General features: G+C 37.5%; 1 protein-coding gene across 1 annotated transcript in view; it reads left to right on the plus strand.

Annotated features, from left to right (window-relative positions):
* The window catches only part of Ack-like (activated Cdc42 kinase-like), a 182,412-nt gene that overhangs the window by 11,669 nt on the left and 154,877 nt on the right, over nt 1-15,866 (plus strand). Inside the window, exons 4-6 of the mRNA XM_068228267.1 lie at nt 6,933-7,127; nt 7,626-7,775; nt 13,631-13,779. Coding sequence (XP_068084368.1) covers nt 6,933-7,127; nt 7,626-7,775; nt 13,631-13,779 — 494 coding nt within the window. The remainder of the gene's footprint in view (nt 1-6,932; nt 7,128-7,625; nt 7,776-13,630; nt 13,780-15,866) is intronic.

Below are 15,866 nucleotides of genomic sequence, written 5' to 3' on the forward strand. Positions count from 1 at the left end.
GTCAACTAATGTCATTCCACGCCATCTCTCCACTGACAGCTCGGAACATACCACTTGCATTAAATCGATAATTCAATGTAAATAAGATTTGATACGGAAAATGAAGCTGATTTCTTGCAACATACCACTTATTCAAGCAGCTCGTCTCCTTTCTTCCAAGTCTTCACAGCCCAACTTTGCAACATTTTTGTAATGCTACTCTTTTAATATTAAGTTAAAAGAAGATATTTAATGGTTCCACCTTTCAATACTATTAAAATATGAAATGTAAGTTTACATTCCTATTTAATTAAAATTTGTACTGGTTTTGACCAGTATTCATGGTCATCATCAACCAATTACAAATAAGTGTAAAATCATGCATAGAAAAATAAAATGCGAAGTTTAAATAATTCTGTTTGGTTTCTGCTAGTGAAGCACTAAAATCTTTAAGGAGCACCGTGCGTTGAAATATAGCCAAAAAAACACAAATAAGATGCACAGGTAAAAATGAAGTTTAGATGATGCTGTCAGATGCAGTTTATGGAGCACTATAACGCATAAGGGAGAACTGTGCATTGAGATTTCAAAGTTATGTAGAAGTCTAAAGTCAAATACATATTTTTAGTTGTAGTTTATGAGGCACTGTATAATTTTAAGTATCAGTAATGCGTGTTTATGAAGAAGTCATAGATCAAATACGTTATTAAGACATATATGTGTAGCAAAGGCTTTTCAGTCTGTCAGACACATAGCAAATACAATATAAATTAAAACACTAAAAGCATATCTGTAAAACACACACTAACAGATATGCTTTTAGTGTTTTAATTTACATTGTATTTGCTATGTGTTTGACAGACTGAAAAGCCTTTGCTACATTTAACTAAGTCAACACTGGAAAACATGGCTTCATTTTTAACAAAAAAAAAAAAAATATATATATATATATAAGACATATATGTTAGAGAGCACTGTGTGTGAAGAATCCTCGCCTACACATTCCCCTTGTTCATCAATGATTCCTGTCCTTCTTGGAACCTGTTTCTGTCTTGAAGTGCCTATACATACCCATCCATTTTTCACTGAAATTTGTATGACTGCTGATTATGCTTGCCATCGTGTTATCCTTAGCTGACTTATTTGCTAGATTCAATTTCCTATTAAGTTCCTTCAATTTCGCCGTACTTCCACAGCCATTTCTAACTCTATTTCTTTCCAACCTGCACCTCCCTCTTAGTCTCTTTACCTCTCTGTTATAATATAGTGGGTCTTTACCGTTCCTTATTACCTTTAAAGGTATAAACCTGTTTTCACATTCCTTAACAATTGCTTTAAACCCATCCCAGAGTCTGTTTACATTTTTATTTACTGTTTTCCACCGATCATAGTTACTTTTTTAAAACTCTCTCGTTCCTGTTTTATCAGCCATATGGTACTGCCTGATAATATCCTTTTCTTACTGGTCTCTGGTGTCTTATTCGTTTTCATTTCAGTCCTGTCAGATTGTAAAGGCTGCAGTTTATGAAGATAATGCAAATTAGCATATCTTTTTCTTAAAAAGCAATTTTGACCCAATATGACTTCCAGCCATAATGTTTTGTAGAAAGAACTTTTTTCTTAATAATCAGTTTGTGGATGAAGGATAGAAATAATTCTATGTTATATCAACTGACATTGTTGGACGTGTATTATCTGATTAATTATAGGGTATATACTCTTGTGTTCAACTTTATGATATTTTACTCAAAATGTTTTGGTTAATTCTGTAATCCTCAGTGACATTTTTATCAGGTTGTCATATTTTGTCCAGGAGTACTCTGTTGTCAATGTGTCATTACCATTATCCTTCTAACTGTTATATTAACAATGTTAATTTGGCCTCAGGTACTGAGTTGCCAGCCTGCTGATGCCGAAAGAATTTTCTGTAGATTTTAGGTAGCATGCATATTAGATTTAATATTTTGCTTGCATTGCCATCTAGCAGTAAAATAGACATCTGTTGGATAATTTCTAAGGTTGAGTTAATGTAGCTGGACTGATACGGATTGTTCTGTTAGATTTCTTTAATATGTTGAGTGCCAGACTGAAATTCATGGGATTGCTGTCTAGTGCCGTGAGCTAATAACATCGAGTTACTTCCTGGTGCCAAAACGTTCATAGGCTTAACCAAACAAGTGTTTGCTGAAATGAGGATATATTTATGACATATTTGGTTAACTTATTATGTATATTAGGTCAAATTTTGGGCGTCATATTGGTCATTACGAAGTGTACACGTACACGCTCCCAAATGGGGTCGCACTTATACAGTAGTTAATGTCCCAGCGCTCGGCCATACTTACCTTTTCCTTTGTAGGGACGCGTTATATTATGTAATTGATTATAAGAGACGTGTTAGCTTGTTCATACTGGAGCCGGACAAAAGTACCATCCCCGATTTTAGGTTAGGAAATTTTTGTAAATGATGATCTACTGATTTTAGGTTAGAAAATTTTTCCTATAAAATGATGTTATGTAAAGTAGTGAAAATAATGTGAATTCGGTAAGTTATGTTGTAAGAGCATAATATTATAAGAAGAATTTGTATTTAGGGAATACTGAATATGTATATCATTATGTTTGTATAACTTTTAATTTGGGTAAGAATCTGTACATATGGTCTAGCAGTGATGATTGTGCAACATGGGAAACTGACTATATTGTTGAAGACGGTTGACAGTGTTGCAACAGGTTGCTTGCAAACTCAAAGTATAGTCAGGAAGTGTATGCTGAAGATTGTATCAATGTGGATGAATGTGCGAGATCGCTATTTGCTCTGTACTGGGTTCAAAATCCCTGCAACTATATACTTCGTCTACATCATTGTGCGACTTGTTCAATAAATCGTCCAGACTATCTGCACTAAGTCTTTTACAGCTCAATTTATTCATAATGACTTAAAGGGAAAGGAACTTCACAGCATTGAACACTTATATAAATAATTCGTGTGCGAGATAGACATTGAGTTTGTCACCCTACAAAGCACTCTTGACGTACACATATGGGGTCGCTCCTAAACAGTAATTGTCGAATGAAAGATGGACTTTGCATGTACTTATGGCCAACAGGTGACAGGAAGAGGATTTATACAGCTTCAAAATACATACTTACTACATACCCAAATGGGTTCGCACAGTTCTCGATTTCGAAGAAACGTACGACCCCATATGGGGACGTGAAGTTAAAAATCTTGACTATTCCCACGTATGATATAGTTGTTGATTCCCATAGTGAACCTGAAATATTTGTCCGAATGAGTAAATTTATAATACCAACATAAATGGTCCTTTATTGGACATTATCAATTTTTGCGGCTAACTCATTCCTGTTGCATGTAACTAACTCATTCCTGGCCGCCAGTGCCTCGCCCCCGTGTGCCATGTTGGGCTCATCAGTTGACACATAGCACACCCACCAAGATGCTGGCTAGTGCATACCACAGTCTAATACATACAGTCGCGAAGCTCTAATAAGAGGAAGGTTCATCCACTTGATAGCTGGAGCGACACTAGCACCTCTAGCGGCGAGGTAGAGGCAACTTGCTAGCAGACAACAGGGAACGAATTACCACTACAGTCTAAAATGGTCATAACTTCTGAACCATTCATGCAAATAATGTCCTAACAAGTTTATTGTAATCCTTATGAAATAGTGGAGGAGGTCAAACCATTTATTTCGATGAGGAGTTCGAGGATAATATCGAAATATTTATTTAATCTTAAGGAGTTATGTTTTTTTTTACCGCGGACTATAACATAAAATCGCTTCTTGAGGCAACTGGTTCGAGATGGGTATATACCATCGCGGACTTTTTTGTAGAGGTGTCTATGCTCTACAATTTTTACGCTTACACTTGGGGTCTATCGTTGACAGTTCAGGCAGCGTAAGCCAAGAAAGCAAGTGACGACCATGGTAGAGCGCTGCGCTAGCCTTCTTAGCCCAACTTGGCAGGTTCGATGTCGGTCGCTTGTTTTCTTGGCTTACGCTGCCTGAACTATCAACGATACACCCCAAGTGTAAGCGTAAGAATTGTAGAGCATAGAAACCTCTACAAAAATGTCTGCAATGGTATATACCTATTTTGAACCGGTTGCCCTCTAGAAGCAATTTTATCTTATAGTCCGTGATAAAGAAAAATAATTCCTATAGATTAAATAAATATTTCAATATTATCCTCGAACTCTTCATCGAAATAAATTGTTTGACCTCCTCCACAATTTCATAAGGATTACAATAACCTTGTCAGGACATTATTTGCATGAATGGTTCAGAAGTTATGACCATTTTAGACTGTAGTGGTAATTCGTTCCCTGTTGTCTGCTAGCAAGTTGCCTCTACCTCGCCACTTGGAGAGCTGTAGTCGCATCGGATGAAAAATATCATCAGAGCTTCGCGACTGTATGTGTTAGACTGTGTGCATATTGTGGAGGCCAGTGCGCAGGCTACTTGGAACCACCGGCAGTGCCAGTGCACTATGAGAGACTTCGTCCCACTACCAAAAAATTGATGCCTGGCCATCAGATAATATAGATGTTGATTCCCATAGGGAACCTGAACCTGACTCCAAGTAGCCTGCGCAGTGGCCTCCACGGTATGCACTAACCAGCGTCTTGGTGGGTGTGCTATGTGCCAACTGATGAGCCCAACATGGCACACGGGGGCGAGGCGCTGGCGGGCAGGAATGAGTTAGCTGGAAAATTTATAATGTCCAATAAAGGACCATTTATGTTGGTATTATAAATTTACTCATTCGGACAAATATTTCAGGTTTCCTATGGGAATCAACATCTATTTCATCTGATGGCCAGGAAGGCATCAATTGTTTGATAGTGAGACAAAGTCTCTCATAGTGCATTGGCACTGCCGGTGGCTCCAAGTAGCCTGCGCAGTGGCCTCCATGGTATGCACCAGCCAGCATCTTGGTGGGTGTGCTATGTGCCAACTGATGAGCCCAACATGGCACACGGGGGCGAGGCGCTGGTGGCCAGGAATGAGCTAGCTGGAAAATTTATATTGTCCAATAAAGGACCATTTATGTTGGTATTACTCTCACATACCCAAATGGGGTCGCATGGCACTCAACGTGTTAATATGCTAACATATATAGCATGGAGAGCCAAGATCTTGAAATATTATTGTGGCCAGGAGTAAACTCATGAACTTTGGCTAAGTCAGGGACACTACCCTTTCCAGTAGCCGTTATGGAGATAGGATCAGTGGCAATCACCAAAGTTTGTTGAATTAGGGGTGGAACAATCTGATCATGAAAGAAATTAATTCATTCTGCGGTGGTACCAGAGCATTTATGTAAGGTTTTTGTCTGGGTATGAAAGAAAGGCTCTCATTTTGATTGAAATGAGTTTAAATATTTTCGAAATTTAAAACATTTTGGTTTTTTATCACTGTTCATGGTTACACTTCGAGTTTCATCAAAAAGAATCCTAACGTCAAATGAATATTATACCTTGTAATTTTAATTAAGTTAGACATACAGTACATCATTCTAATTTGACAAGGCTTTAGAAGGAAAGTAATTTGTTCAGTAACATACCAATGTTAAGACTAAAATTAATTTCATTGTCCTTCTCAGGAATGAATCTTTCTCATCACTGTCCTGTTTAAATTATTATTATTTTTAATTTTTTTTTTTTTCATGATATCTGAAGCCATTTTTCAATTTCCACTCATTTAATTTATAACTGTTAGGTTCTTCAGTCTGCTTTATAAACTGCTTGAAAAAGTAAACAAATGGTAATAGAATTATACCTGAAAGAGAAAGAACTTAATATTAAGTTGTTTTCTGGTCATATGGTAATAGAATTATACCTGAAAGAGAAAGAACTTAATATTAAGTTGTTTTCTGATATAATTCTCTTACCATATGTTTTCTTTTTTCAGGTAGGTTATAAATTTATTTATTCAAAATTTGTTTCAGCAGACTAAAGAACCTAAGTTATAAACTATTCAAAATTGTTGAATGAAATATCCACATCTGATCTGCTTCACACTTGGTATACTTCCTGTAGGACAAAATTCCAGCACCTCAGCATCTCTGAAAACCGTACAAGTAAATAGAGGGATATAAAACCAATAACATTATTATTGCACTTGGTACATTCTCATGACAGTAAAACAGCTGTCTCGAAACTCTGTATAGCATTCCAGAATAGATATATCTCTGAAGTGTCTGACTGTTGTAGGACGTAATATGAGGCTTTATTTTACCCTTCATCATAGTGAGACATCAGAATATTGCAGTGTTTATACCAGCTTCTAAACACTAACTTAATCAGTAGCATTATATTGATGTAAGGGAAAAAACCTGATGCAAAGGTTATAATCCAGGCTTTGAACCTGAATTTAAGGCTGTTTGGAGGAACTGGGACTAGGTGTATTCAATATAAGGTAATATTACTGAGAAGCAAAATATGTAATACTTCCACCTTCAGTCATCATAGAAATCGTGTTCTGAAATTTATCCCTTCAATTCCATGCAGATACTGGGGTGAGGGAGGAGGAAGAGTACTAAACCCATAGGCTACTGCTCTTTTCGTTCCTATCCTAATCCCAATTAGTTACAAATGCACCAACCAATTTAGACATTATAGTCATGCAGGTTATCAGAACGACTTCACTCAAACCAATCACACTGGGCAGTTTACTATGATGTCCCAAGCTCCTCACATGATGCAGCAAGAACTTTTAAAAGAGCTTGTATTTTTATACCAAAAGCTGGTAACCTCACAGTTTGACTACATATATAAAACTGTCAAGATTATTACAAATATTTTATATTTTACAAATTCTTTGGAGCATCGTGTGAGATTTTAGTCAGTAATTAAAAATTACCAACAGTATAATAAATTCTTATGCAGCATTTCTTTTTATAATTAAAATTTTGTTTGGTTTAGATGATTCTACCACGACGAGAAGAGCAGGTTGCTTCCATGCTGGCCATGTTACCGGATGAAGGACCAGAGAAATCACATGTCAAAGTTCCTAACAAGCACATCATTCCTGCTGAGGCTATTTTAGTGAATAAAGAACTGGGAACTGGAGAATTTGGTGTTGTGCAGCAAGGAGTATGGACAAATGATGGTGAAAGAGTAAGTATCTGCTACTGGACAAACAGGGGGAAGATTTTTTCTGTTGAAAGGAAAAGTTTGAATATTTGGTAATACATTTTCAGTTTGATTTGTTCTGTGAATCTGCAGAGTACCTTTTTACAAAATTAATAATGATCATATTAGACCCTTGATTTTTCAGTAGTATCCTAGTTATCCAAATGACTCTTATCTAATGCTGCCTTCTCAGATTGGGAAAGATGCAAGGCTGAATATATTTTCTATATTATTTATTGTCCTTTTCTGGCATAATCTTTAACTATCTAGTATAATTATTAAGTATAGTTCAAAATACACTTCAGCAGTTCATTGTAAAGATATAAACTGTTAAATGCAGGGTAGAGTCACCAATCCGTTACCTTTTTATGATAAATATTATTTATGTCTAAAAATGATATTTTTAAATTTCTGAATTAAATTTATTTTCTAATTCATTCAGTTGATTTGAATTTCATGTTGATTATAAACTTTTATTTGCAGATTCAAGTGGCCATCAAATGTCTGAGCAGAGAACGCATGCAAAATAATCCTATTGAATTTTTGAAAGAGGCTGCCATTATGCATGCAATAGATCATGAACATATAGTGCGGTTATATGGTGTAGTGCTAGACACAAATGCCCTGATGCTGGTAAGTTACTTCGTTATCTTTTTTATGACAAACATGAATTTTTCCTGACCATTAGAGATAATGTTAAAATCATGTATTTCAGACATTATTGGTTATGGTAATGAAGGATTAATATTACATAATTTTATATTATACATTTATATATATGAAATTATTATGCATATACTGAATAACGCTTTTACTTGTATGAGCTTTTACATTAAATTTATACATTTTTTTTTTTTTTTTTTTTTTTTTTTTTTTTTGCTAGGGGCTTTACGTCGCACCGACACAGATAGGTCTTATGGCGACAATGGGATGGGGACTAGGAGTGGGAAGAAAGCAACTGTAGTCTTAATTAGGGTATAGCCCCAGCATTTGCCTGGTGTGAAAATGGAAAACCATGGAACACCATCTTTAGGGCTGCCAACAATGTTATGCAGATTTGTTATTGCAGGACATTTTGTTTGGGTTATAATTAAGGGCATTTCAGTGAAACATACAATATTTTAGGCAACCATACATGGAAAATAATATGAGATTTAAAGAATTATGTTGACAATTGAGCTTCGGTGAGAATTGATGGTGGAATGAGTTCTTGGTTCAGGGTACGTACAGGGGTTAGACAAGGCTGTAATCTTTCACCTTTGCTGTTCATAGTTTACATGGATCATCTGCTGAAAGGTATAAAATGGCAGGGAGGGATTCAGTTAGGTGGAAATGTAGTAAGCAGTCTGGCCTATGCTGACGACTTGGTCGTAATGGCAGATTGTGCCGAAAGCCTGCAGTCTAATATCTTGGAACTTGAAAATAGGCGCAATGAGTATGGTATGAAAATTAGCCTCTTGAAGACTAAATTGATGTCAGTAGGTAAGAAATTCAACAGAATTGAATGTCAGATTGGGGATACAAAGCTAGAACAGGTCGATAATTTCAAGTATTTAGGTTGTGTGTTCTCCCAGGATGGTAAAATAGTAAGTGAGATTGAATCAAGGTGTCGTAAAGCTAATGCAGTGAGCTCGCAGTTGCGATCAGCAGTATTCTGTAAGAAGGAAGTCAGCTCCCAGACGAAACTCTCTTTACATTGGTCTGTTTTCAGACCAACTTTGCTTTACGGGAGCGAAAGCTGGGTAGACTCAGGAAATCTTATTCATAAGTTAGAAGTAACAGACATGAAAGTAGCAAGAATGATTGTTGGTACAAACAGGTGGGAACAATAGCAGGAGGGTACTCGGAATGAGGAGATAAAGGCTAATTTAGGTATGAACTCGATGGATGAAGCTGTATGCATAAACTGGCTTTGGCGGTGGGGTCATGTGAGGCGAATGGAGGAGGATAGGTTACCTAGGAGAGTAATGGACTCTGCTATGAAGGGTAAGAGAAGTAGAGGTAGACCAAGGCGACGATGGTTAGACTCAGTTTCTAACGATTTAAATATAAGAAGTATAGAACTAAATAAGACCACAACACTAGTTGCAAATCGAAGATTGTGGCGACGTTTAGTACATTCACAGAGGCTTGCAGACTGAATGCTGAAAGGCATAACAGTCTATAATGTTTATGTATGTATGTTAAATAATTCATGTGTCCAATATTTTTTAATAAGTTATTGCTCTTTCGTTTAAGAATGTTATTAATAGTATCATCATTATTTACTTGTGCCAAACGCTCCGTTATGAGTCTAGCTTTTATAGCCAGAGTAGAAACTGTTTTATACATAGCCCAGTTGAACTTAACTCTTTCCGCTCGCGTGTCAACAACAGGTTGACAGCCGCCGTTCAGCGCTAACACTCGTGTGCTGACCAGAGTTCGACACACGGTTTTGTGTTGCATAACTACTCAGTGGAGTACATTATGACTTCTATTTATTATTCAATGAGTGCTACTATCATCTGGACGCTGTGAGAATGAATTTCAGACAACTTCTTTTAGAATGTGAAGACAATATTTCTCTGTTTCCTTGGTGATGTATATGCTCAAAAACCACTGTCGACAGCCCTGAAGACGGTTTTCTGTGGTCTCCCATTTTCACAGTAATTACAGTAATTAACGCCAGGGCCGCTTCCTTTCTGCTCCTAGCCTTTTCCTATCCCATCATCGCCATAATACTTACATGTGTCGGTGCAACGAAAAAACAAATAAAAAATACTCTGTATACAGAAGTAATCCCTTCTATCAGACATGACTGGCAACAGAAGACACAGAGCACATCACAACAAACAATGGTCAATGAAATGTTATTGTTCAATGTTACGAGCTTTCTGCATTGTAGGCCTTGACATTTAGTTTTCTTTAGACTCTGTGATAGTAGGACGTCTTATAAAATTATTTATAGCGTAGACTGTAGTTCCGTATTCCCCAACTTTACATAATGATTTTCATTAAATTCTGTCTAGCCATTTTCTTGTGAGTTGGCGCTGGTATGGACTTAGCAAAAAAATCCAAATTCATGAATATATCTGTTATAGCTGGTACGGTAAAAATGTATAAGACATAAATGATCGAAAATTTAGTACAGTATAACTTTAGTAATGTAGTATTTATCAATAGGACCACTAATAACACAAATATTGGAGAATTAAATTTTAAGCTCTCCCCTAAACTACCAATTCACTTAGCGTGTATAAAATTATTTATGGCCTGGATTGTAGCGACTTATTTCCCAATTTTGCATCCCGATTTTTCATTAAGATAGGACCACTAATAACGTAAAAATTTGAGAATTTAAGTTTAGGCTTTCCCCTAAACTCCCATTTCTTTCAGTGTGAATAAGATCATTTATGGCCTAGATTGTAGCGACTTATTTCCCGACTTTGCATACCGATTATCATTAAGATAGGACCACTAATAACATAAATATTTGAGAATTAAATTTTAAGACCTCCCCTAAACTACCATTTCTCTCAGCATGAATAAGATTGTTTATAGCTTAGATTGTAGCATCTTATTTCCCGACTTTACACATCGATTATCATTAAATTCTCTTCATCCGTTTTCTCTTGATGCGTGTACATACATACAGACAGACAGATAGAAATTATGGAAAATTAAAAAGTGCATTTCCTTGCTACTATGGACACGACCAATACAGAAATACCATCCTTTTTAAGTTCTGAGCAATGTACAGACAAAACTCTTATTTTATATATAATAGATTGTTGCTTGTATATTCAAATGTTATTACTGTAATATAGTGTGGCCGTCGGAGAGGCCTGGTGGATGTCCTTCCAGTTGATGCCCATGTGCAAATTGCTCATCTGTTTGTGTGGTGGTGGTGGTGGTGGTGGTGGTGATAATGAGGTAGGGAGAGGTTGACACTCATTGGTGGCACACAGCCCACTCCTGTCTAATAACACCAAGGAGTCTGCCTAAGGCTTAAAGTCTCCATCTGATTGGACAAATCACCATCAGCAGCATCATATGCCCTCATTCCATATGAACACTTCAGAGATGTTTAAAATTAAACCCCGACTTTTGGTGTGCAATCTAGTTATTAAAAATAGGGTATCACTACCTCTCCTACCCTTTCAGCCAACATTCTGATGGTGGGTTTTTTTTTTTTTTTTCCACCAACGGGACTCAAACCAGCAACCATGGAGTCATACCATCAAGACTTGGCGCCTTAATAATCATGACCACCAGTTGAGCTACTTATTACTCACTCACTCACTCACTCAGTAGGCTTCTGAGGGACGTGAAGTTTCCGTGCTGATCTCACAATCCTCTTCCATCCTTTTTGATCTTGAGCCCGCTCTTCCCAGTTATCAATTTGGAGGGTCCGGGATACCCTGTTGATCTCCTTCTTCCAGATGCTTCAGGGTCTTCCTGAAGGTCTTTTCCCATTAAGAGATCCCTTGTATAGATCTACTAGTGCACTGTTATCCTGCATCCTCAGTACATGTCCAGCCCAGTGCAGTCTGTTGGATTTTATCACACCCATTATAGTGTGTTGTTGAGAGAGGGCGTAAATCTCATAATTAGATCTTTTCTGCCAGCTTTAAGAGATGGGATCGAACCATGGGCCAAATATTTTTCTGTAAACTTTATTCTCAAAGACTTGCAACTGCCACTGCTCTTTCTTGGTTATACTCCATATCTTGGAACCATACAGAAGTACTGGTCGAATGATTGCATTGTAGATAATCATTTTTGTATTCCTTGTTAAAACTTAGAGCCTATATAGGGCTCATAGAGTAAAATGCCTTATTTGCATTTGAAGTTCCCGTGCCGATCTCACAATCCTCTTCCATCCTTTTCGATTTTGAGCTCACCCTTCCCACTTATCAATTTGGAGGGTCCGGCATACCTTGTTGATCTCCATCTTCCAGGTGCTTCGGGGTCTTCCTGAAGGTCTTTTCCCATTAAGAGATCCTTTGTATAGATCTACTGGTGCTCCGTTATCCTGCATCCTCAGTACATGTCCAGCCCAGCACAGTCTGTTGGATTCTATCACACCCATTATAGTGTGTTGTAAGAGGGTGTAAATCTCATAATTAGATCTTTTCTGCTAGCTTTGAGAGATAGGATCGAACCATGGGCCAAATATTTTTCTGTAAACTTTATTCTCAAAGACTTGCAACTGCTGCTGCTCTTTCTTTGTTATACTCCATGTCTCGGAACCATACAGAAGTACTGATTAAATGATTGTATTGTATGCATTCCTTGTTAAAAACTTAGAACCTAATATAGAGTAAAATGCCTTATCTGCATTCTTAATTCTAGCTTGGTGTTCCTGTTGCTTTCGGTTTTGCTCATCGATTAATACACCAAGGAATTTAAACTCCTCTACTCTTTTAAATATGTATTTCCCAATATTCAAAGGCAATCTGTCAACCTCCTCATGATTCGGTCACTGTACAGCCATGTAATGTGTCTTTTTATCATTTACTCGTAAGCCAATTTTTGCTGCCATTTCTTCTAGTTCCACAAATGACTGCCTAATTTCTAATTCATTGCGACCAATAAGAACAATATTATCCACCTATGCAAGGACTTTATGTTCTCTCCCCAATGTGATGCCAGCAGGTACAAGAGCTAATTTCCTGATAATCTTCTCCAGTGCAATGTTGAGTGGAAGAGGAGATAGTGCATCCCCTTGTCTCAGTCCAGTTTTATTCTGGAGGGAACTTGATTTTCTGCCCTTGAGAAAAATACAGCTAACATTACCATCCATACACAGTTTGCACATGTTAATTAATTTTATGGGAAAGCCAAACTCCATCATGATGTTCCACAGCCCTTCTCTATGGATTGAATCATATGCCTTGAAGAAATCTATAAAAATCTATAAAGAGATAATGAACCGACTCCTTGTGTTCCCACACTTTATCATTAATAGTCTTAATTGCAAATATGTTGTCTGTATTGGATCTTTTACCAGGAAAACCGTTCTGATAGTCCCCAATAACGTTTTCAGTAAATGGTTTTAAACGCTGTAAAAGAATAAAGAATTTTGTAGGCCGCGTTTACAAGAGATATACCACGATAATTTTGAAGTTCTTCCTTATCCCCTCCTTTATGAATTGGTACAGTAAGTGATTCCTGCCATTCTTTTGGAATAACTTCATTGTGTCATATCCTTAGAATGATCTTATATATGTATTTATGTAATCTTTCTCCACCATATTTAATAAGCTCAGCAGGAATGTTGTCACTACCTGAAGCTTTATTGTTTTTTTTTGTATAATACTTTTTTAATATCTTGATATGATGGCTCTTGCTCTACTTATTTTTAATATTATTAATAAAAGTAGACCTCAATAGTAACATTTAAATACTGTAATATATTTGTCTCTCCAATCCTAGTCATAATCTTTTTCTCTCGTTTGCAGTGCATCGAATGTTTAAAAATTTAATACAGTATTGTATCATTACAGGTCACAGAATTAGCCCCCTTACGTTCTCTACTCGAGTGTCTAAAGGAACCATCCTTACGTGCTAGTTTTCCAGTCCTGGCACTGTGTGATTTTGCCATCCAAATATGTGATGGTATGCAGTATCTTGAAACAAAGAGGCTTATTCACAGGTGAGATATTCAGAGTTGAGGAATTTTGCTTGCTGTATCTGTATAAAGAGAGTGGATTGTGTTGACATTGTTAGGAATTATGAAGATTCATAATATACTGTACTTTCACACCAGGCAAATGCTGGGGCTGTACCTTAATTAAGGCCACGGCCGCTTCCTTCCAACTCCTAGGCCTTTCCTATCCCATCGTCGCCATAAGACCTAATCTGTGTCGGTGCGACATAAAACCCCTAGCAAAAAATATACTGTACTTAGAAGAGGACTCAAATGCTTTTAAAACGTTAATATTACAGAAGAGTGTTTGGACTGTCTTTCTTGGAAAAAATAATTGTGAAATATTCTGCCGAAAAAATTTGAAAAGGAAATTGATGGATGGATATACTGTACATTTCAGATGTACCACTTGAAGGGGGGAAATTTATTAAGTACCACTGTAATGATAAAATGAAAAATCTGTTTCATTTTGTCAAATGACTATATAAAGTACATTTTCCCTGAATTACAGGATTTGTCATAATGTTTTGAAAATACTGAAAGATTTTTAATGACGACATGAACCTCTGCGAACCATGTGACCTTGCCGCGGTGGGGAGGCTTGCGTGTCCCAATGATGCAGATAGCCGAGCCGCAGGTGCAACCATATCGGATGGGTATCTGTTGAGAGACCAGACTAACGAATGGTTCATCGAAAGGGGGGTAGCAGCCTTTCGGTAGTTGCAAGGGCGGCAGTCTAGATGATTGACTGATACGGCCTTGTAATAATACTCAACATGGCTTAGCTGTGTTGATACTGCTACACGGCTGAAAGCAACGGGAAACTACAGCCGTAACTAACTCCCGAGGACATGCAGCTCTCTCTGTGTGAATGATGTACTCATGATGGCTTCCTCCCAGGTAAAATATTCCGGAGGTAAACTAGTCCCCCATTCGGATCTCCGGGTGGGAACTACACGAGAGGAGGCGATCATCAGGAAGATGGATACTGACATTCTGCGAGTCGGAGCGTGGAATGTTAGAAGTTTGAATCGTTGTGGTAGGTTAGAGAATCTGAAAAGGGAGATGGATAGGCTAAAGTTAGATGTAGTTGGTATAAGTGAAGTACGTTGGCAGGAAGAACAAGATTTTTGGTCAGGCGACTACCGAATTATCAACACAAAACCAAACAGGGGAAATGCAGGAGTTGGTTTAATAATGAATAAGAAAATAGGGCAGCGGGTAAGCTACTACGACCAGCATAGTGAAAGAATTATTGTCGTCAAGATAGACACCAAACCAATGCCTACCACAATAGTGCAGGTCTATATGTCTACTAGTTCAGCGGATGATGAAGAAATCGAAAGAATATATGAGGAGATAGAAGATTTAATACAATATGTAAAAGGTGACGAGAATCTAATTGTGATGGGAGACTGGAATGCAGTGGTAGGCCAAGGAAGAGAAGGTAGTACAGTAGGAGAATTTGGATTGCGACAAAGGAACGAAAGAGGAAGTCGGCTGGTTGAATTCTGCACTGATCGTAATTTAGTGCTTGCCAATACTTGGTTCAAACACCACAAACGACGGCTGTATACGTGGACGAGACCTGGAGACACTGGAAGGTATCAAATAGACTTCATTATGATTAGGCAGAGATTCAGAAACCAGGTGTTGGATTGCAAAACTTTCCCAGGAGCAGACGTGGACTCTGACCACAACTTGTTGGTCATGAAATGCCATCTGAAGTTGAAGAAATTGAAGACAGGAAAGAATGCAAAAAGATGGGATCTAGACAAGTTGAAAGAAAAGAGTGTGATGGATTGTTTCAAGGAACATGTTGGACAAGGACTAAATGAAAAGGCCGAAGGAAACACAGTAGAGGAAGAGTGGAGAGTCATGGAAAATGAAGTCAGTAGGGCTGCTGAAGAAATGTTAGGAAGGAAGAAAAGATCAACTAAGAATCAGTGGATAACTCAGGAGATACTAGACCTGATTGATGAACGACGAAAATACAAGAATGCTAGAAATGAAGAGGGCAGAAAAGAATACAGGCGATTAAAGAATGAAGTGGATAGAAAGTGCAAGGTAGCTAAGGAAGAATGGCTGAAGGA

The sequence above is a fragment of the Anabrus simplex genome, chromosome 6 (assembly GCF_040414725.1).
Source record: "Anabrus simplex isolate iqAnaSimp1 chromosome 6, ASM4041472v1, whole genome shotgun sequence".
Taxonomy (NCBI): Eukaryota; Metazoa; Arthropoda; class Insecta; order Orthoptera; family Tettigoniidae; genus Anabrus; species Anabrus simplex.